This window comes from Diceros bicornis, chromosome 6 (assembly GCF_020826845.1).
Source record: "Diceros bicornis minor isolate mBicDic1 chromosome 6, mDicBic1.mat.cur, whole genome shotgun sequence".
Lineage (NCBI taxonomy): Eukaryota > Metazoa > Chordata > Mammalia > Perissodactyla > Rhinocerotidae > Diceros > Diceros bicornis.
Genome location: NC_080745.1, coordinates 64,645,096 through 64,669,004, shown reverse-complemented (window position 1 = coordinate 64,669,004; position 23,909 = coordinate 64,645,096). Strand labels below are relative to the sequence as shown.

General features: G+C 38.3%; 1 protein-coding gene across 2 annotated transcripts in view; it reads left to right on the top strand.

Annotated features, from left to right (window-relative positions):
• The window catches only part of HPSE2 (heparanase 2 (inactive)), a 698,714-nt gene that overhangs the window by 113,399 nt on the left and 561,406 nt on the right, over positions 1-23,909 (top strand). For both annotated transcript variants that reach the window (XM_058543725.1, XM_058543726.1), the window contains one exon: positions 5,269-5,430. In XM_058543725.1, coding sequence (XP_058399708.1) covers positions 5,269-5,430 — 162 coding nt within the window. The remainder of the gene's footprint in view (positions 1-5,268; positions 5,431-23,909) is intronic.

Below are 23,909 nucleotides of genomic sequence, written 5' to 3'. Positions count from 1 at the left end.
CTTCATTGTTTTGGATTAGAAGTCAACCATTAATTGTATTGCTGGTACCCTTTACCAGATGAGTTTTTTCCTCTTGCTTTTAAGATTTTCTTTTTATATTGATCTTTCAATAGTTTTACTATATGTTTAGGTGTAGATCTCTTTGTAACGATCTTACTTGGAATTTTTTGCACTTCTTGGATCCATGGATTAATGATTTTATGATTTAATGATTAAATCAAATTTGGGGTGTTTTTGATCATTTTTTTTCAAATAATTTTCTGTCCTTTCTCTCATTCTCTTCTCCTTCTGAGACGCCCATTACCCATCTGTTGGATTGCTTTGTTTTACCCCATAAGTCTCTGAGGCTCTGCTCATTTTTCCTTGATCTTTTTTCTCTCTGTTTTTCAAGTTAGCTTACTTCTATTTATCTGTCTTCACATTCTCTGATTTTTTTCTCCTGCCCTCTCACATCTGCTGTTAAGCCTTTCTAGTGCATTTTTCCTTTCAATCACTGTATTTTCCAACTCAAGAATATCCATTTGGTTCTTTTTTAATAAAAATTTCTATTTCTTTATTTCAGTCTCCTATTTATTGAGTCATTGTCAGACTTTTCTTTAATTATTTAAACATGGTTTCTTTTAATTTTTTAAAACATATTTATAATCTCTTCTTTGAACTCTTTGGCTGCTGAGCTCACATAGATTTAGTTCTGCTGACTGCTTTTTTTTTTCTTGATTATGAGTCACGCTTTCCTGTTTTTTGCATGACTTATAATTTTTGTTGGAAACTGACATTTTAGTTAGATTGTAGCCAATCTATAATCTTATTTTTTCTCATGAGAATTGTTATTGTTTTGCCTTTTTAAAAAGTAAATTATTTATACTTAATTTTTCTATCCTGTGCTGCCACTGATATTTCTTCTTGGTTTTTTAAATTATTTAAAATTTTTTTTTTAGCTTGGCTTCCTAGGGTTTACCTCTTGAGTGTTCATAGCTTAGTGATCAGCCAATGATTGTTCAGAAGTTGTGTTTCAAACACTTTGAATCCTTAAGGCTTCTACTCTCTGCTGGTAGATTTCTGTGTGGATTGGTAAAAGTATTTAGTTTTGTGGCAGTTTTAAAGTCTACCTTGCCTTTTACTTTCCTCACAGCCTCTTGGGTCTCTCCTGTGTTTGTGTACAGTCTCCCTGTTAGCCAGTTTTGTGTGAAGAACTTATGCTATTTTGAGTCTCTCCTGCGTGTGCACACAGCCTCCTAGTCAGCCAAAGATGTGTGGAAAGCTTATATAGCTCATTTTTATGTCTTTCAAAGTTCTAGGACCTCCCTGTTAAAATTTTTGGCTGGTCTGCCAGTCTGTTGCTTGCCCATACCAGAACTGCAACCTTAGGCTAGCAGAACTGTGGGTTACTAATGATTGAAGCATGGAGAAAGACATTTAGCAGAAAGAAGAAAGAACAAAAATACAAACACTACCATGCTCATGTGTCCATAAGTTATGATGAGCAATAACTTGACACCAAGATATCAACTTTGGTGCGAGGTGTTCTCTCCCTTGGTACTTCCCTCAGGGTATGTGTTGGGTCTTTTGGCATCCTTGAACTATATATCAGGGTAAAGATCATAGGAGAGATGAGGAGATGACATATGGATAGCTTGATATTTGGAACTACTTTGGTCACATAATAACAAAGAATATCAGCAAGGAGGGGAGAGCTAGTAGGGAGATTTAGAAATCATCCACTCCATCAGCTTCTCGGTTTGGTAGACCAGGAAAAAACTGAGGCACAAGGATGTTAAGTTTTTAGTCTATAGCTTCATGATTATTTGGTAAATTAGTTGTAATTTGTACATTAAGTCTTCTGGTTTTGAGTCTTTATTCTTTCTATTATGGCTGGCAAAGAACACGAGAAGAGTATAAGTTTTTGTAGAGCCATAAAATTTGTGAGTTAAAAATGACCTAAAGGAGTAATAATATCCTCTAATAATAACTTTCTGATATTGTTATAATCATTATTGGCTACCACTAAAACAACCAGCACTTGTTAAATGCCTAATATATCCCTATCACTGTGTAAGCTCATCACAAATATGTTATTAGTATTCTCATTTTTAAAAATTAGGGAAAGCATTGAGAGATTTAGTGATTTGTCCAAGAACTCTCAGATAGTAAGTAATAGAGCTGAGATCCAAACTTATAACTGTTTGAATTCAAAGCCTGTGCCTTTAACTGCCTGTTATATTATAGGTGATAGTGCCTAACCCTATACCTGGAAGGCTTTAATGCCTATACTGGAATTATTTATTGTGCATGTGTCACCCAGTCTATGCTTGAATACCTCTAGGGATGGGAAACTCACTCCATCCTCAAGTAGCTCTTTTCCTTATGTGATGGCTTCTGTTACAGTTTTCTTATGTGGAATTAAATAGTATGTCTTTTGATTACTCCTGCAATGTTTGGCTTTCTGGATTTACACAGAATAAGTCAGTTATCTCTTCTGTATGAAAGCAAGTCTTCTTTAGTTTTTTCTTTGCCAGGTTCAGTACTCTCGTTTTTTTCAGCTATTTTAAAAAAATCAAAATTATTTCCCATCTTTATACTTTTCTTTGGATGCACTCTAGACAATTAGTATCCAACTGAGACTATTACAGCTGGGGATAAATATAATACCACAAGTTGGATACTAATAACAAAAATAATAATAGCTATACTTTATGGAGCTGTTATTATGTGGCATGCATAGTGCTAGTCTTTTATATATCTTTACAATAAGTTAGATGAAGAAATTAAGGCTTACAGAGGCTATGTGAACTTGAGCAGGTCACTTAAGCTTTGTGGACCTCAGTTTCCTCATATATACAATAGAAATAATAATATTTTTTATCATTTAGGATTACAAAAACAGATTAGGATTTCAAAATTAGGTAACTGACTATTAATAGCTTGTACAAATAATGCATTTGTCTCACATAACAAGAAATCAAGAGATGGGCAGTCTAGCACAAGTATGGTAGCTGTGGTAGCTCAATAAAGACATTAGGGGGCCGGCCCCATGGCTTAGCGGTTAAGTGCGTGCGCTCCGCTACTGGTGGCCCGGGTTCGGATCCCGGGCGCACACCGACGCACCGCTTCTCCGGCCATGCTGAGGCCGTGTCCCACATACAGCAGCTAGAAGGATGTGCAACTATGACATACAACTATCTGCTGGGGCTTTGGGGGGGGGGAAGGAGGAGGATTGGCAATAGATGTTAGCTCAGAGCCGGTCTTCCTCAACAAAAAGAGGATGATTAGCATGAATGTTAGCTCAGGGCTGATCTTCCTCAAAAAAAAAAAAAAAAAGACATTAGGGACTTAGGCCCTTTCCGTCTTTCTATTCATCATCCTTAGTATGTAGTAGTACTTTGCTGTCTTGCTTCTTGACTCATTGTCACAAAATGGATACTATACCTTCAGGCCTCATATCTATGTTTTAGGCATGAATAATAGAAAGAACTAAAGACTGAAGGAAAAAACTTTCTCTTAGTGAGGCTTTGTCTTTTAGTTTGGCAAGGGAAATCCCCCTAGGGGATGGCCTGCAGCTCTTTGGCTAAAAACATGTTACATGGCTACCGCTTGCTTCAAGAAAAGCTGGAAAGTTGAATATTTTAGCTTTTCAGTCAGTAGAGGAAGGCAAAGGAGAAGGGATTGTGTTTAGGGTTTGGGTCAGCTAGTCAACACTGTCTACTATATACTTTCAGAGGATTTTTGGAAAAATTCAATGATACAATGTAATTTAAAAGTTTTATAGAGTGTAATTTAAATAAATGTAAACTATCTATTTATTATTCCTCTTGCCATCTATTGGATGGTCTTAAAAACTAGAGTGTATCCTTGAATTAATTTATTCTAATTTTGTATTTAAGCCTGAGAAAATCTATGAGGTTAGTTAGTTACTTCTGTTAAATGAGTTCACTTTATTGCCCACATTCTAGAAATTGGTATAAATATGTTTAGGCATAAATACTGCATTATTTCCATCCAGCTCCCCTGTTTTCATCTAAGAATTAGTGAGGATCATTTCCATATCTGGCTAATCTTTGTGTACTACATGTCCTAACCCTCATTGTTATGGCTTTGTATTTATATCTGGGCTTCTTTTTTAGGGCTCCATTGATGTATTTGAAGACTATCTGTCCAGAGAGATGTTACACTCTTCATGCCACATGCCATATTTTCTCCTAGGTGTCATTGAGCATTGCTTAAAGAACTAAACTTTCCTATTGGTACCATCAGTATGGGCATTAGTTTTTCCCTTCCAAAGCCGTTGGTGTCAACAGTTGCAGAGCAGTTATATTTTAGCATTTTCTCCTAAAATCTTTCAGTTTTCTGTGTAAAATTTGAAAATTTCTAGAGTTGTCAACCTGATTGATGCTGATAGCATCATTTTTTTCTATGATAATCAGCTGAATTATATTTTAATTTGTAAAAATAGGCAACTTCAGGGCAGGAAAGCTCCCTGCTAATTGGAAGCTTTCTAGATGAACGTTTGTTTTTGAGGAAGAGTGTTTTCTGGAGAATAACATCTGCTTTGAGTGAAAATCATACTGAAGTATAAAAAGCAGCCCATCACTAAAATAATTAGGAAAGAGGCAGATCTGCAAAGTGATTCTAGCCCTACTCTTGGTTTCTTCTGTGACCAACAAAATACTTCCAGATTGAAGGCGTGATTACTGAGTTAGAATATATGCGGAGGTACATGAAAAATATCAGGAGAAATTCTGAGCAGCTCACCCACAGAATAGCAGCCCTAATTGGAGCTGAATGGGCTGGCTGAGTGGTAACTTTGAAAATAGGTCAAGTATCCTGAATACACATGCTGGAGCTATCACCTGGTCCTACAGCACGAAGTAGAGGAAATGACCTTTATAGTCACTAGTATTCAGACAAAGTTGTATTATTTTTCCCCATGGAGAATGGTAAAAGATGTTAAGAAAAGGCCCCAGGAGGTAAATGAGTCTTGGAGGTGAGCTGAGAAGGGAAATAGAGGAGTAAGAATCTTAAATGAGGTCAGAGAGAGCTAAGAAACAGAAATCTCCAAAGAATTTGGAAATGACCAGAGAAACTTGAAGGATGTACTGTGGAGTATGAGACCCTTCAGGTTTATTACTTCTGAATCTCTTCATTCTGATGAAAATGTTGGTAGTTTATAAATTCTGTCATTTTGGGTGAAACAAGATGTTGATGTGTGTATGGTTTTTCGTCTTGTTTTGTTTTGTTTTTGCTGCCTGCCTTCTTTCTTTCTTTCTGTAGACATTGTTCGAAGTGATGTTGCCTTGGATAAACAGAAGGGCTGCAAGATTGCCCAGCATCCTGATGTTATGTTGGAGCTCCAGCGGGAGAAGGCAGCTCAGATGCATCTGGTTCTTCTAAAGGAGCAATTTTCCAATACTTACAGTAATCTCATATTAACAGGTAAGGCTATAGGAGCTGGCTGAAATCGTAGAGCACCATCGATTGATGGCCTCCATCAGTTAGCAACTTGACGCTTGGAAAACACTAGAGTGGGATCCAGATGAGCCTACATCTGTCTGTCTCCACCCACTGTATCCCTTTTTTAATTGAGATGGCTCTTGTCTTCCTATAAAAATATTTTTTGTAGTTTGCAGATGTATTTTTGCCTTGAGGTTATGGGTGATTCAGCATGTGTGATCTCAAAAGACAGAACCAATGAAAACCTAAGGAAGCCTTATAAAAATATGACTTTTTAGATTTGTGCCAATAGATTTGAGAGAATTACTAAATTTGGTGTCTAAGAAGCAGCTATTTTCTCTTTCTGCATATGCCCTTTCTATGAACCCAGTGAATTTAAAGATGAGATATAAAGGAGATAATGATCCACAGGCAGAGCTGAGAATGTTCTATTCCTGGTAGAGTTTGAAAATATCTGGGGAATTTGATTTTCTTTTTAAGAGCAAAGAAGCTATGAGACTGAGTCATACTCCCTTACATCCTTGGTTCTAGGAGGGAAGTGAATATGTGTCAGAGCTCCAAGGAGAAACAACTTTTTGCAGGACTGCTTGCAAACTGTGCTGGTAAAGAGCATGCGAGCTTCATGCCTTTCTCAAGCTTTGGAAAAGATTCTAGTAGCAGAATCTAAGGTGAGAATCAATGAAGGACTTGAGATGAACTAAGAAGAGCAGTCCAAGTTACCTCCATTTTCTTGAGGGTATGCAAGGCAGACCTGCAATATATTGACCCAAATAAACTTTAGCAAATCAAAAGTGTTTGTTTTCCCTTGTTTATGATTATTTAAAAAAATAAAAAGATGGAATATTTGACAGGCTATGAACATCTCATACTTATTTTTGTAAACTCCAAGTTAGGAAAATTTTAACTTTTTTACAGGCTTCCTGGCATTTCATCAGGAATTACTGAGTGGCAACTCAACTGTTTTGCTTTTTAAAAAGCATAAGACTCTTCCAACTTTTTATCTTGTACCTGGTGGAAAACCCAACAGCATGAGATGAAAGCCAAATTTGAATGTGGCTTTGGTGAACAGAGAAGAGGATTATGAATTTCATAAGTATAGGCCCTATTTTTTGCTCTCTGATAGGTCATTAAGGAGGGAAAACTTAAAAGTGATTTTTGGCCAATTTTGTATGCATGTATTTCCCTAAATTGGTTAGTGAAACTGTGTTTAAGTTTAGATGTTTGGGAAGAACATAGATTTTTCTCCAAATTTCTTCAGTCTACCTCAAATGTACAAATGTACATGTATTTAGTATTTTCCAATTCAGTTATTGGAAATGAAATATTTTTATTTCATCCTTATTCTAATATTTTTAGGCACATATTGGAGATGTCAGACCCCGTGTTCTTTAATGTGGCATAGAAAGGGCTTAGGGTAATTCTAACCCTAAACTGTGGATCCAGAGTGTGGCTTGAAAGCGTATTATCTTTGAAAACGCAAGTGTTCTATTGAGTTCAATGGAATCTTTTCTAATTCTCAGTAACATAATCCCTTTGGATGTTTATTCGCAGTTCAAACTGTTGGAATCAACATTGTCAACTTTTACCCTGACAACTTGCTTACTTTCCGCTAAACAAACTTACCCTAGAGAAGAGCCTCTTTCCTGCTCTCACTTCTCCCAAGCTGCTTCAAAGAGTCCTCAGGCATTTTCGACATTTTTCACCGAAATGCCTGTGCAGAGGTGGTACCTTGCTGCAGACAGAGCATTTGGTGTGCCCCGGTGTGTTTACATGAAAGTTCAAAAGGTTTTGGTTCCAGGTGTTGGGAAGAGATGGAGTCATTTCAATTCAGCACCAATGGTAAAACTATTTTAATGTCCTTTAACTAAGTCTTTGATTTTACACAGTGTGGTTTTCTAATTGTTATGAAGTTTAATCCTTGATTTCTTATATAAATTTTGAGAACATGGTCTCCAGACAGCTAAACATAATATTTAAACATAACTAAACTAACTTTTGTAAATATTTCCCTTTTCAGTGATGAATGTGTATTAGTATGGAGAGTGAGGTTGAAGGGGCCGAGACCTCTCAAATGAAGTGACTTTCTCTACCAACATGTTCAGAACACCTACTCTAGGATTTCTACTTGGTGATGTTCCACTTATTTTATATAACTCGGGCATAATGTTTGAAATACCTGCAGTGAAAGTATTTATGTGGGAACAGGATGAGGAAACTGGGCCTTCAAAGAAACATCAGAAAGAGATCAATTTTTCATGCTTCTGCCCTTCCCTCACTTGCTCTCCCCAGTATTTGCAGAGTTTTATGTATATGGGTAGCAGTGTATTGTAAATATTTCCTGGTCAGTTAGTGGTATATTCTTTATTTTAAAATTGGACAACTAAGATCACAGTATAGGAAAGAAATTAATGAAGTGATTGAAATATCAGATGGTTAAAAGCATGTTAAAAATGCTGGTTGTTGCCCTCCACCTCACAAGCAATCCCTCATTCTTAGATGTTCCATCTTTAGCTGATGTGACTGTCAGCGTTGAGGTGAGAGGCATGCCTTCATATTCTGCATTCCAGCCCATGATCTCTCTTAAATAGCCACCCCTCAGATGAGAAAAATGATATTTTAGCTTTGAGGGAACATTTAATAAAAGGAAACAACTCTACAGTCCTTAGAGACAGCCCAGTTAATGGAAACTAATAACAATTCTTTAATGCATGTATCTTATTGAAGTATTCTCATTATATCATATTTTTAGAAAAGTGGATTGTGTTTTTGCATGGAACTAAACATATCTTAATGTTTTCATTTGGATGATTTACAGAGTATTGGAAATAATGTTAGCTTCACCTAATCTAGAGGGTTTTTGAGGTAAATTCTAAGGTTATGGGAAGGTGATGGAGAAATTCCAGTAAAACATCAGTGATAGAACTATTTTAAATGGTGATGAGTCGTACGCTGTGCTTTTCACACTGACTCACAACATGTGCATGTGTGCTTGTCCTGCAGCTTCTTGAATCTGAGTGTGCTAATGTCACTGTGCATGTTACTCAAGGAGTGATAAATGAGAGAGTGAGTTGGACAGGGAACCTTTAAGAAAGTACAGGGATCATGTCTTTCATTTCTTTGTGCTCTCATGATTCTTAATGTAATACTGCTCTGTAAATGTTACATGTATATAATAATGTATATAATACATGATGGATATAATACTGTGTATATAATACTGTGTATATAGTAAATGAATTTACTTGAAGACTACTTTTTTATTTTTTATTTTATTTTATTTTATTTTTGGTGAGGAAGATCAGGACTGAGCTAACATCCTTTGCCAATTTTCCTCTTTTTGTTGAGGAAGATTGGCCCTGAGCTAACATCCGTGGCCATCTTCCTCTATTTTGTATGTGAGATGCTGCCACAGCATGGCTTGATGAGTGGTCTGTAAGTCTGTGCCTGGGATTTGAACCTCTGAACCCCAGGCCGCTGAAGCAGAGTGCGCGAACTTAACCCCTACGCCACTAGGCCGGCCCCCTTGGAGACTACTTTTTAAGGGATAATTTTGACATCTATTAAATAACTTTTATAGGTTCAGATTCAGTTATTTGTCTCCCCTCACCTCACCCTGCCTCCTTTTTTGAGGTGGAAATTGAACTTCTGTGGCAGATCCTTGTACTATAATCAAATGAAAAATAGAAAACAAAAGTTAACAGTCAGCCTTAAGGGGAGATAACATTTTCTAGGGAGGATACATTTTCTAGGATTTTGTTTAGAATATAAACTCCTGGAGGGCGAGGAATATCATATTTCTATAGCATTATACATAGTATGTAGAACATAGTGAATGATCTTGAAATGAGGTCAAATTTTAAAAAATTTATTTGTGCTATGAAGTCATCTAGTCAACCCTCTGTAGCCAGGCAGCCTGAACCGTTGCCATCATAAATGGGTGGCATTACTCAAGATGCTTTCCAGTATTCCCTTATGAGAACTCTTGTCATGTTATTGGCTGCCACTTTTTGTTTTGTACCTCTTTTTTCAGTCATTAGATTCCAAAGTGGCCTGGGATTTCTGTGGTGCGCTTTACTGTGTTACTGTGGAAAATGAATTGAGCAAAAGAGGCTCATACTTCCCTGTTGTGGCCCATTCTTCTAAATTCAATTGAGCAAAAATCAGTGGAACAAGAACTGTTCTTTTAGTTCCCACAAACCATAATACTCAAAGGACTATTTCCAGGTCTTTTTAATTATTTGCATTATATTCTATAATATTGAATATAACATACTTTATTTAACCATTTCTGTATTAATTTACATTAATTTATATACATGTTGACACATTTCTTTTTTTTTTTTTTTCCTTCTGTGAGGAGGGTCAGCCCTGAGCTAACATCCATGCTAATCCTCTTTTTGCTGAGGAAGACCAGCTCTGAGCTAACATCTATTGCCAATCCTCCTCCTTTTTTTTTTCCCCCCAAAGTCCCAGTAGACAGGTGTATGTCGTAGTTGCACATCCCTCTAGTTGCTGTATGTGGGACGCTGCCTCAGCATGGCTGCAGAAGCAGTGTGTCGGTGTGCGCCCGGGATCCGAACTGGGGCCGCCAGTAGCGGAGCGTGCGCACTTAACTGCTAAGCCACGGGGCCGGCCCAACACATTTGTTTCTGTAGAGTAGATTTCTCAAAGTGGGATGTCTGGATCAAAAGGTATGTATTTTTAAATTTTATAAATTCAGCTTTATTGAGGTATAATTTACATGCAGAAAAAATAAATTTTGACAAATTTACCTACTATAAAGTTACATAACCGCCACCACCATCAAGATATAGAAGATTTCTGTCACCCTAAAAAGTTCTCTTGTCTCTCTGCAGTCAATCTCCTTTCCTTTCCTCTAGTTCTTAGCTGTGTCTGATCTGATAATTGTCCCTAAATGTCATATAAATGGAATAATAAAGTGGTTGTGTGTGTCTGATTTCTTTCACTTAGCATAATTTTTTTGAGATTCATTCATCTTGTTGCATATATCAGCAGTTCACTCCTTTTTATTGGTGGGTAATATTTCATGTTATGAATATCCTACAATTTGTTTATCCATTCATCTGTTGATGGACATTTGGTTTGTCTCTAGTTTTTGGTGATTATGAATAAAGCCACTATAAACATTTGTTCTCAGATTTTTGTGTAGACATATGGTTTCATTTCTCTTAGGTAGATACCTAGGAGTGGAATTGCTTGATTTTTATGGTGTCTGTTTAACTTTATAAGAAACTGTCAGAGTGTTTTCCAAAGTGGCTGTACTATCTTTCATTGCACCAACAGTGTGTGAGAGTTCTAGTTCCTCCACTTCCTTGCCAACAATTAGTATTGTTTATTTTTTAAGTTTTGGCTATTCTAGTGATTATGTAGTAGTATCTGGTGGTTTTAATTTGCAGTTTACCTTATGACTAATGATATTGAGCATCTCTTCATGTGCTTATTTGTCATCTATATATTTTCTTTGGTGAAGGGTCTGTTCAAGACTTTTGTCCATTTTTGAAAAGTAATGAGTTTTGTTTTCTTACTATTGAGTTTTGAGAGTTCTGTGTTTATTTTGGGCTACAAGTCCTTTATCAGACATGTGATTTGCAAATATTTTTTCCTCTATGACTTGTCTTTTTATTTTCTTAATAGTTTCTTTCAAAGAGCAGAAACAATTTTGATGAAGTCCAATTTATGAATTTTTTCTTTTATGGTTTGCATTTAAAATTTTAATGAGTCTTGCCAGACAGTTTTCAGAAAAGATTGTAGCAATTCCCATTCCCACTAGCAGTGTACGAGAGCAATTATTTCCTAGCATTCTCATTAGCATCTGGGTATTAGTGGTCTTTTCAGTCTGCCAAGTGAGAACTGTTATCTCACTGGTGCAACTTTATAGCCAGGGTGAGTATATTTTCATATATTCGTTGGTGGTTAGCGTTTTCTGTTGTGAATTACCTATTCATATTCCTTGACTTTTTAAAAAATTGAGTGTTGATCTGTTTCTTATCAGTTTGTAAGTACTCTTTGTGAATTAGGAATGTTAATCCTTTGTTATATGTATTGCAAACCATTTTCCTCTGATATCACTTATTTATCGACTGTTTTCAATTAAGAGTTTTAGTCTTTTACTATGACTGGAATTTGTGATTACATATAGTGTGATATAAGTATATAACATTATTTTCTTCCAAGTAGCTAGCCAGCTTTGCATACACTGCTTTTTAAAATAAAACATTCTTTTGCCACTGCATTGAAACATCATATATGTTATATATTATAATCCCACATATATTTTTACCTATTTCTTCTTTTTTTCTTTTTTGCTGAGGAAGATTTGCCCTGAGCTAACGTCTGTGCCAGTCTTCCTCTATTTTGTATGTGGGTCGCTACCACAGTGTGGGGGCTGACAGTGGTGTAGGTCTACACCCAGGAACCAAAGCCAGACTGCTGAAGCAGAGCGTGCCAAACTTAACCACTAGGCTGTGGGGCTGGCCCCAATTTTTACCTATGTCTGATCTCTATTTTCTGCCATTTTTCTGTTCTTTATTTCTCTGCCAAAGCTATACCGTTTTGATATCTGGTAAGGCTTATTAACCATTCCTTCATTTTTCTTTTCCAAGATTTTCGTGGCTATTTTCATATAATTGCTTTTTTGGAATGAACTTCTCATTTTCTCCAGTTCAAGAAAATTCATCACTGGATTCTGATTGGAATTATGTTCAATTTATATCCTAGTTTGGGAAGGGTTGATATTTTTGTGATATTGTCTTCCAGTTAAGAAGACGGTATATCACTTTACTTGTTCAGTTCTTGTTTTATGTTTTGTTTGTTTGGTTTTTGTGAGGAAGATCAGCCCTGAGCTAACATCCATGCCAATCCTCCTCTTTTTGTGCTGAGGAAGACTGGCCCTGGGATAACATCTGTGCCCATCTTCCTCTACTTTATATGGGATGCCGCCACAGCATGGCCTGACAAGTGGTGAGTTGGTGCGCATCTGGGATCTGAACCCGGGTTGCCAGCAGCTGAGTGCACGCGTTTAACCGCTATGCCACGGGGCCGGCCCCTCTTGTTTTATGTTTGATAATATTTTATAATTTTTTCCTATAGCTTTCTTGTTAAATTTATTCTTTAATATTTTATACTTTTGCTGATGTTGGGAGTGAACTTCTTTCTTTCTCTTTATAACTTATTTCCAGTATAGAGAGAAGTTATTGATCAAAGACAAGGGTATATTCATCCCTTTTCTAAATTTTTACCAATTATTTTTCTTTTAATTTCTAAAAACCTTCCAAACAATATTGAAAAATAGTGGTATCTGCTTTTCACATGATTTTAATAAAAATGACTGCACTATTTTATGTGCATAAACATCTGAATAATTATCTACTAAAACCAATACCTTTAAAATCAACATGTATTTTTCAAAATGAATATGACTTTATTATTGTTTATGATTGTAATAGAGATAAAAATATTTTGATTAATATTTTTATAGGCCTCTCTATCTATACACACATATATGCATGTCATAAACATATAGTAAACACATACACATATATATACAAATCAAGTAATGTAATACATGCCTATTACTTTGTAACATCTTTTTTCTTAACAGTGTTTTGTGGACATTTTTCTATATCAAAGAATATAGGTTCATATTCTTTTTAACAGCTACGTTAGAATTTCATTGTATGGATATATCGTAATTATTTAGCTGATGTTATTTAACTGTCTATTGATAGAAATCATAGTTGTCTCTAATTTTTCATGATTATACACAATGTTGTAATGAACATCATTGAATATATATCTTTGTACAATTCCTGGAAGTATAAGTGCTATGTGAAAGGAAAACACATTTAAAATTTTGATGCACTTAGTAAGTGGACTTCCAGAAAGGTCATGCCATCTTATACTTAGACCAGCAATGCATGAGAGAACTCATTTATCTTGTGTTTTGCTAATGCTGATTATTATTATTTTTTTATTGCGGTAACACTGGTTTATAACATTATATAAATTTCAAGTGTACATCATTATATTTAAATTTCTGTGTTGATTACATGTTCACCATGTAGTGTTGACCACCCAAAGACTAATTACAATCCATCACCATACACATGTGTCTAACCACCCTCCTCCATCCTCACTTCCTCTTTGGTAACCACCAATCTCTGTCTCTATGTGTTTGTTTATTGTTGTTTTTATCTTCTATTTATGAGTGAGATCATAACAGTATTTGACTTTCTCCCTCTGACTTATTTTGCTTAGCATAATACCCTCAAGGTCCATCCATGTTGTCACAAGTGGCAAGATTTCACCCTTTTTTATGGCTGAGTAGTATTCCATTGTGTATATACCACATCTTATTCATCCATTCATCCCTTGATGGGCACCTAGGTTGCTTCCAAGTCTTGGCTATTGTGAATAATGCTGCAGTGAACAAAGGGGTGCATGTATCTGTATGCATTTGTGTCTTCATGTTCTCTGGATAAATATCCAGCAGTGCAATAGCTGGATCATATGGTAGTTCTATTCTTAATCTTTTAAGGAATCTCCATACTGTTTTCCACAGTGGCTGCACTGGTTTGCGCTCCCACCAGCAGTGTATGAGAGTTCCCTTTTCTCCACATCCTCACCAACACTTGTTATTTCCTATGTTGTTAATTATAGCCATTCTGACAGGTGTGAGGTGATATCCCGTAATTTTGATTTGCATTTCCCTGATAACTAGTGATGTTGAACACCTTTTTATGTGCCTGTTGGCCATCTGTATATCTTCTTTCAAGAAATGTCTGTTCAGATCTTTCCCCCATTTTTTTAATTGGGTTGTTAGTTGTTTTATTGTTGAGATGTATGAGTTCTTTATATGTTTTGGATATTAACCCCTTATCAGATATATGGTTTGCAAATATCTTCTCCCAATTGTTAGTCTTTTTGTTTTGTTGATTTCCTTTGCTGTGCAGAAGGTTTTTAGTTTGATGTAGTCCCATTTGTTTATTTTTTCTATTATTTCCCTTGCCCAGTCAGATATGGTACTTGAAAATATGCTGCTAAGACTGATGTCGAACAGCATGCTGCCTATGTTTTCTTCTAGAAGTTTCATGGTTTCAGGTCTTACATTCAAGTCTTTAATAATCCATTTTGAGTTAATTTTTGTGTATGGTGTAGGATAATGGTCTACTTTCATTCTTTTGCATGTGGCTGTTCAGTTTTCCCAGCACCATTTATTGAAGAGACTTTCCTTTCTCCATTGTATGTTCTTGGCTCCCTTGTCAAAAATTAGCTGTCCATAGATGTATGGGTTTATTTCTGGGCTCTCGGTTCTGTTCCATTGATATGTATGTCTGTTTTTGTGCCAGTACCATGCTGTTCTGATTACTATAACTTTGTAGTATATTTTGAAATCAGAGAGTGTGATACCTCCAGCGTTGTGCTTTTTCCTTAGGATTCCTTTGGCTATTCGGGGTCTTTGGTTGTTCCATATAAATTTTAGGATTCTTTTTCCTATTTCTGTGAAAAATGTTGTTGGAACTTTGATAGGGATTGCGTTGAATCTGTAGATTGCTTTAGGAAGTATGGACATTTTAACTATGTTAATTCTTCCAATCCAAGAGCACAGAATATCTTTCCATTTCTTTTTGTTTTAAAGTCTATTTTGTCTGATATAAGTATTGCTTCTCCAGCTTTCTTTTCTTTGCCTTCTGCATGGAGTATCTTTTTCCATCCCTTTACTTTTAGTTTGTGAGTGTCTTTAGATCTGAAATGCGTCTCTTGTATGCAGCATATATATGGGTCTTGTTTTTTAATCCAATCAGCTGCCCTATACCTTTTGTTTCTTGTCCCATTTGTTTTGGACTGCCAATTCAGTTTGGTTGTTCTGTCTTATGATTCTTCTAGTTTTCTCTTTGTTTATCATATGTGGTTTTGCTTTGATTATTTGTTTAGTGGTTACCTTGAGGTTTGGGCAAAAAATCTTGTGTATGAGATAGTCCATTATCTGATAGCCTCCTATTTCCTTATTCTAAGTCAATTCAGTCACTTTCCTCTTCCCCTTCTAAGTTGTTCTTGTTATACCTTATTCTATCTTGTGTTGTGGCTGTGTGTTTACAGTGATGAGGTTAAATTTATTTTTGGTGAATTTCTTCCTTTGATCTTTGAGTTTAGTATTTAAGTGGTTGCTAACCTATTCTGGTAAAGATCTACTATTTCTCTGATTTTGTCTACCTACTTTTCTCCTTCCTCCAAGCTTTGTGTTCCCTTTCTCTTCCTTTTTTCAGGCCTGAGGGCCTTCTTGAGTATTTCTTGTAGTGGGGGTCTCGTGGCCATGAACTCCCTTAGCTTTTGTTTATCTGGGAGAGTTACTATTTCTCCATCATATTTGAAGGATATTTTTGCTGGGTAGAGTATTCTTGGCTGAAAGTTTTTGTCTTTCAGTATTTTGAATATATCATTCCAGTCTCTTCTAGCCTGAAAAGTTTCTGTTGAGAAATCCGCTGAGAGCCTGATGGGAGTTCCTTTGTACGTTATTTTTTGTTTCTGTCTAGCTGCCCTTAATATTGTTTCTTTGTCGTTGACCCTGGCTAGCCTTACCACTAGGTGTCGTGGTGAAGTCCTTTGTCTGTTAATATATATAGGTGTCCTGTAGGCTTCGCTTACTGGTATTTCCTGCTCCTTCCCCAGATTTGGGAAATTCTCAGCTATTATTTCCTTGAATAGGCTCTCTGTTCCTCTTTCCCTCTCCTCTCCCTCAGGAATACCTATAATTCTTATGTTACATTTTCTAATAGAGTCAGATATTTCTCGGAGTCTTTCTTCATTTCTTTTTAGTCTTAGTTCTCTCTCCTCTTCCATCTGGAGTATATCTGTATTCCTATCCTCTAAAGTACTAATTCTTTCCTCCATATTGTCAGCTCTGTCCTTTAAAGATTCCAGATTCTCCTTTATCTCCTCCATTGTGTTCTTCATCTCCATCAGCACTGATTGGTTTTTCTTTATGATTTCAATCTCTTTTGTGAAGAAACTCCTAATGTCATTGAATTGTTTGTCTGTGTTGTCTCGTATTTCGTTGAGTGTTTTTATGATAGCTATTTTGAAATCTCTGTCATTTAGTTTATGGATTTCTGTGTCTTCGGGGTTGATTTCTGGGTGCTTGTCATTTTGTTTCTGGTCTGGTGATTTCATATATTTTTGCATTGTGGTTCCTGTGTTGGTTTTGTTTTTCCTCATCCTGGAAGTCTCTGGTTGCAATTTCCACCTGCTGCCACTGTCTGGTGGTAAAGGGCTGTGTAGTCTAAGCCCCCTGCGCTCTGCCCCAGTTTTTCTGCTGCGATCCGCAGTTTTGTCCCCCCCCTTGCGATCCACGGGTCCAGTTGTTTGATTAGGTCTGCCTCGGATCGCTAGGTCTGGTCGGTTGAGCTGCAGAGTCCAGGTTGTGGGGAGGGGGGAGCTCTCTCTTTTGCCCTCTGGGTCCCTGACGTGGGAGGCTTCTCGTTTGCCCCTCTTTATCCGCTCTCTGGGGTGCTCAGATGTTGATGGTAGCCCTGTGGCTCCTCTGAGTCCTCTGCGCGGGAGTTTCCCACTGGCTGAGAGAGTCCGAAGAGCCACGGTTTCACCGCCGAGGGCCGCCCCTCCCGCCTCTCTGGGAGCCGCGCAGACCGGGATCGCTGATCTGATGGGGAGGGCGCGGAGTTCTCCTTACCTCTCCCCACTTCCTCCGGGGGCCAGCACGTTCCGCTCTCAGATGTGCGGCAGTGTGGATCCCTCCGCTCTAGGTTTTCGCTGTCTGGGATTCCGTTGTTGGTCTGTGACTGTTGCTTTTGTTGTATCTTGTCGGGGGAAGAGTTCACGGGAAAACTCACTCCGCCATGATGCTGACGTCACTCCTCTGCCCTATACCTTTTGATTGGAGCATTTAGTCCATTGAGATTTAAAGTAGCTATTAATAAGAATGTACTTACTGCCATTTTGTTACTTTTTTCCTGAGTGTTTTAGTAGTTCTTCTCTGTTTTCTTCTTCTCCTGCTCTCTTCCTTTGTGGTTTGATGGCTTTCTTTAGTATTATGTTTGGCTTCCTTTCTCTTGTTTTTTTGTATATTTAGTATAGGTTTCTGGTTTATTGTGGTTACCATGAGGTTCGTATATAATAACCTACATGTATAGCAATCTATATTAAGTTGATGGTCTCTTTAGTTTGACCTCTTGCTAAAAGCTCTACTCTTTTATTCCCCTCTTCCCACATTTTATGTTTTTGATATCAAATCTAACCTCTTTTTTGTGCTTGTTTATCCATTACACTCTTATCATGGAAATAGATAATTTTAATACTTTTGTCTTTTGACCATCATATTAGCTTTATAGGTAGTTGATCTGCTACCTGTACTGTATATTTGCCTTTACCAGTTTTTTAATGGTTTATTTATTTATTTGATAATTTTCTTATTCCTATTTGTGGTCGTCTTTTTTCCACCTAAATAAGTCCCTTTAGCATTTCTTGTAAGGCTGGTTTCTTGCTGATAAACTCCTTTAGTTTTTGCTTGTCTGGGACACTCTTTATCTCTCCTTCCATTCTGAATGATTATCTTGCTGGGTAGAGTATTCTTGGCTGTACGTTTTTTCCTTTCAGCACTTTAAATATATTGTGCCATTCCCTTCTAGTCCGTAAGATTTCTGCTGAGAAATCAGCTGATAGCCTTATAGCGTTTCCTTTGTGTGTAATTTGCTGTCTTTCTCTTGCAGCTTTTAGGATTCTCTCTTTATCTTTAATTCTTGACATTTTAATTATAATGTGTCTTGGTGTGGGCCTCTTTGGGTTTATCTTGTTTGGTGCTCTCTGTGATTCCTGTACCTGGATGTCTGTTTCCTTCCTTTGGTTAGGAAAGTTTTCAGCTATTATTTCTTCAGATAGATTCTCTGCCCCTTTGTCTTTCTCATTTCCTTCTGTGACACCTATAATACGGATGTTAGTGTGCTTGATGTTGTCCCGGAGGTCCCTTTGACTACCTCATTCTTTTTAATTCTTTTTTCTTTTATCTGTTCAGCTTGGGTGATTTCCTCTAGTCTTTCATCCAGCTTGCTGATCTGTTCTTCTGTATGATCTACTCTGCTATTGAGTCCTCTTAGTGAATTTTTCATTCCCAGTATTATATTCTTTATTTCTGATTAGTTCTCTTTTTGTTTTTTGGTGAGGAAGACTAGCCCTGAGCTAACATCTGCTGCCAATCCTCCTCTTTTTTTTGCTGACGAGGATTGGCCCTGGGCTAACATCCGTGCCTATCTTCCTCTACTTTACATGTGGGGTGCCAGCCACAGTATGGCTTCATGAACAGTGTGTAGGTCCATGCCTGGGATCTGAACCTGTGAACCCCGGGCCACCCAAGCGGAGCGCAGGAACTTGACCACTATGCCACTGGGCCAGCCCTGATTGGTTCTTTTTTATATTTTTCAGTTCTTTGTTGAAGTTCTCACTGAGTTCATCCATTCTTCTCCCAAGATCAGTGAGCATCCTTATGACAATTAGTTTGGACTCTTTGTCAGGTAGATTTTTTTTTTTCCTGTGAGGAAGATTAGCTCTGAGCTAACATCCGTTACCAATCCTCTTATTTTTTGCTGAGGAAGAATGCTGGGCTAACATCCATGCCCATCTTCCTCTACTTTATATGGGATGCCACCACAGCACGGCTTTGACAAGCGGTGCATTGGTCTGCACCCCGGATCCGAACCTGGGAACCCTGGGCTGCCGAAGCAGAGTGCGTGAACTTAACTGCTACATCACTGGGCTGGCCCCTGTCAGGTAGATTTTTTATCTCTGTTTAGTTTAGTTCTAGTTCTGTGGTTTTGTCCTGTTCTCTTACTTGGAACATAGTCCTTTGTCTCCCCCTTTTTGCCACTTTCTCTGTGCTTACATCTATGTATTAGATAGGTCAGCTACATCTCCCGATCTTGGAGAGGTGGCCTCATGTAAGACATGCTTTATGAGCCCCAGCAGTGTCTTTCCCTCTCATCACCCATTCCAAATGTTCCAGGAGTGTCCCCTGTGGGGGCTACATGTATTCTTCTGGTGTGGCACGGTTGTTCTTGCTGCAGGTGCCCAGAGAGACTAGGCTGTCCCCCTGTCCAGCTGGTTGTAATGGTCAGCTGCATGTGGCTGCTATGGTCCCTTCAGTCACTTTATCAGGCATGGGGAGCCCCAGCACAGTTGGCTGCAAGGTCTACTAGCACATTCCTGTTGCCGTTTTTCTGTTAAGTGAGTAGACCCCCAGCGTGGCTGATTGCTAGGCTCACGGGCTTACAATTGCTATAGGCCTCTGGGCTGCAAGGCTGTTGTCAACTCTCTGAGGATTGCAGCTGAGTGGGGCTGGCCCCAGGCATGGGAGCACCCAATTGTTTCAGGCTTTGGAGGGTGGGGCCGATTCTCTATGTGGCTGTTTGAGAAGTACAAGTCTGCTGCAGCTGACAAGCCCCACCGCCTGCAGGGCCACACACCCCATCAACGCGGGCCTGCCCCTTGCGCGTGTCCTGCCCCGCTCAAGTGGACCCACTCACCCGGCTGCAGAGGTTCCAGGCACCCCACTTATGCAGGCCCACAAATTGCCCAAGGGCTTGCTGTCAGGTGGGATTAGTCCCTAGGGTGGGCTGCCTGCCCTAGCTGAGCTGGATTAAATTGGTGCTCTAGTTAGACCCTGGGCTAACAGGCCAGGGGAAGAACTCCAATGGCATCTGCCAGTGTCTGTGTCAGCACTCCTGATCTAGGTCACAATAATGGCTGCTGCCAATATCTCAGTCCCTTGGGAGGTAGTCTGAGCCTGGGAGGTCTCACCTCTCATTGAGATGCACCTGGAGCCTCTCAAGTGAGTCTCTTTTCACTAAAGGACTGTGTACCTTTCTTTCTGGTGATATTAAGTTGCCGTCTGAAACAGGTGAATTTGTGCATGGACCCTTTAAGAGCAGTTTTTTTTTTTCCCTTATGTCTATGGCTTTTCGGGGGGTATTCCTCATTGTAGTTAATAACCAGCAAAGCCAGATATTATGACTTATCTTGGTTGTGCTGAGTTCAAAAGCTGCTTATTGTGGAAACATTACCCCACTCAGATCCCCCACTCCTCTAGGGAAGGCTTCGTACCTTAGGGTTGCTCGTAGCTGGCTGTGAAGAGCCATGGCTTGAAGGTGGCTTTTTTCTCTCCAGAAAGGAATTTCTTCTTCTTTCACCTCAGTCGGCACTGTCCCTTGTTGTGAGGGTTCTTTTTATCCAATTTTCAGTTCTCTTTCAAGGAACTTTGTAATTGTTCCAAGAGTAGTGGTAAATTTGTTTGTGGGAGGAGGGAGGAGGGAGAATTCAGAGTCCACCTATGCCGCCATCTTGACACCAGATCTTGGTAATGCTGATTATTTTTTCATTTTTATCTATGTCAGTGTAATAGACAATAATTGATATGGCATTATTTTTTTTTATTTTATATTTTTTGTGAGGAAGATCAGCCCTGAGCTAACATCCATGCCAATCCTCCTCTTTTTGCTGAGGAAGACCAGCCCTGAGCTAACATCTATTGCCAATCCTCCTCCTTTTTTTCCCCAAAGCCCCAGTAGATAGTTGTATGTCGTAGTTGCACATCCTGCTAGTTGCTGTATGTGGGACACTGCCTTAGCGTGGCCGGACAAATGGTGCGTCGGTGCTTGCCCGGGATCTGAACCCGGGCCGCCAGTAGCAGAGCGTGTGCACTTAACCGCTAAGCCACAGGGCCGGCGCCTGATATGGCATTATTATTTTTCATTACATTTCATTGATTACTAGTGAGGTTGGTGATCTTTCTACATTTTTTGCCATTTTTATTTCTTCTGTGAATTGTCTGTTTCTGTAACCCAATTTTTTATTGGGTTATTGGTCAGTTTCTTATTGAGTTATAAGGTCTTTTATATATTAGTGATAGTAATTTTTTGTCATGTATATTACAAAAAGAGAAGTCTATTCTTGAGCTTTTTAAATTTGTTTTTGGTGTACATATAGTTTAGTAGTCTTTCCGTTTTGTTTCTCTTCTCTCTCTGTCTGCTCACTCCTGCCAGGCTAGCAGTTTGGGGATTTTCTCTATCCTATTCTCTATTCCTGCCCTCAGTGTGGCTTAGTCCAGAACCAGGTTTATTGTAGTCTTTGGTTCTACTCTGTGGTGATATTTGGGGTGTTGTACATCCAGTCTTTAGGCCACATGGCCTGCCTGGGTTCTAGGTGTTCTGTAGCCCCTCTCATCCCGTCTCCCTGCCACTTGCCATCAACTGCTCCCTCTGGCAGCAGGCTGCAGTGGTTTTTCTTTTTCCATTTAGTGAGTCTGGCTCTGGTTTTCCATGTCTTCCAGGTCACTTTTTATCTGCATTATCTCTTAGCATTCCAACTACTGGCTGCCACTGTGATAGTGAAGAGGTCAGCAGGTTTGGAGCAGGGACTACTTTAGATATGGCAGTCAAGGAAGACCTCTCTTAGCTGAGGCTTTCCAGCTGTGTAATCAATCGTTAGTATGTTCTAAGCCTCAGTGTTCCCATCATAAATAGGTGAATAATAGTATGTGCATTGCTTTTCTCTTGGAGTTGTTTTTGGGAATCATCATCTCAGAGTGTGTGAAAACTAGAGGAATAATGTTCTGTTCTTATATTTCAATAATAAAATGAGTTTGAAAATACTTCATAAATGGCAAGAGCTCTGCTTCATCTCTTTATAAATGAAGGAATCATAGTGGTCCCTTGGTGCAGAAATACACAAGTAGTTGGGCAGCTTTCAATTCCACCTAGTGTATTGGTTCAACATGTGAGTTTTGGAATCAGACAGTCTGAGTTTGACTCTAGAATAGCAACTTACCAGCTCTCTTATCTTGGGCACATTTTTTATTCTCTCTTCAACTTTAATTTCCTCACGTGTAAAATGGTGATTGTATCTTACCTACCTCAGAGAATTGTTTGAAGATTGAGGTTTAAATTGTTTGAGGATTAAATGAGGTTATGTACACAATGCTTTTAGCACAGTGCCTGGCACATGGTAAGTATTCAACATATGTTAGCTTTATTATTGTGGTTAATCTTACTGTGCTTTCAAATGCAAATATTACTCTTGGGTAGCTCAGTTTCTTTTCTGGTACTGACATCTTTCTGCTTTTAAAACCTTAGTTGATACAGTATGGTAAGATAAAACCAATCAGAGACAATTTTGAGCTCTCCTGTTAACTTGTGGTAACTTCATGATAAATCTCCCTACCACTCTGAACCTTAGATTTCTCAGTTATCTAGGACGTGTGTAAGGATTAGTAAAATAAAGCACAAAGAGTCATTCAGTCCCCTGGAAAATGAAAGTCTGAAAATGTGTCATGTGGGAAGCATTGTTCATAATTTTTTGGGCAAGCATTTTGAGTTCCTTGAAGGCGTGATATTAACTAGATGAATATTAGTTGGTATTAGAATTCTTCCTGATTACCCTAAAATGAAGCTCTGAGGCTGTCTTTGTTGTTAGTGCCATCAAGTCAATTCAAACTCCTAGTGACCCTGTGTACAGCAGAGAGGAACCCTGCCCAGCCTTATTACACTGTCCTCTCATCATCTGGCGCTGTATCAGACAATGCTCTACTGCTATTCATAGGGTTTTCATGGCTAGTTTTTTGGAAGTGGGTGACCAGGTCCTTCTTCTTAGTCTGTCTTAGTCTGGAGCCTCTGCTGAAACCTCTACCATGGGTGACCCTGCTAGTATTTGAAATACCGGTGACATAACTTTTAGCATCAGAGCAACACGTAGCTGTCACAGTATGATAGCCAACAGACAGGTGGTGTGGTTTCCTGACCGGAAAATGAACCCAGGCTGCGGTGATGAGAGCACTGAATCTTAACCACTAGACCACCAGAGCTGAGGCTGAGCAGAACAGAAATTAGATGGTATTTTACGTATTTAGAATTAGCCTAGTGCTGTTATTAACACAATGAAATGTCTGCGTAAAAAAGTCAGTGGCCATACACAAATGCACAATCATGAGGTTAAATAACACAGGACTAGAAGTTTGCCTTTACTCCAACCGCTTTGTGGTTTTAAGTACGAAGATATACTCTGTTGCTCATAAGTCCTCTTACAAACCATCACATAAGTGAAGCATTTTTTTTTTACAAATTAAATTTCTTATTATTAGATTCAACAGACATAAAATTACATTTTAGTAGGTATGATTAAAAAGTAACAGGAGAAAAGGATATAATTACAAAAACTGTACATTTTGTACATTTAAAACATAGTATTGGCAATTAGTATAGAGAATCGTTAAAAGATATTTTTGAAAAAGTGCTTGTGTTCTGCTTCTCTCAAAATTAGACTTGGGAACATTGATTGATTTCTCTCCTAAGTTGACGGAAGCTTTGTCTTTATGAATCACAGAATGAACTTCCTTGTTTGCAGGAGACTTTGTGTTAGGAAACCTGGAGAGATGGTGATTACTT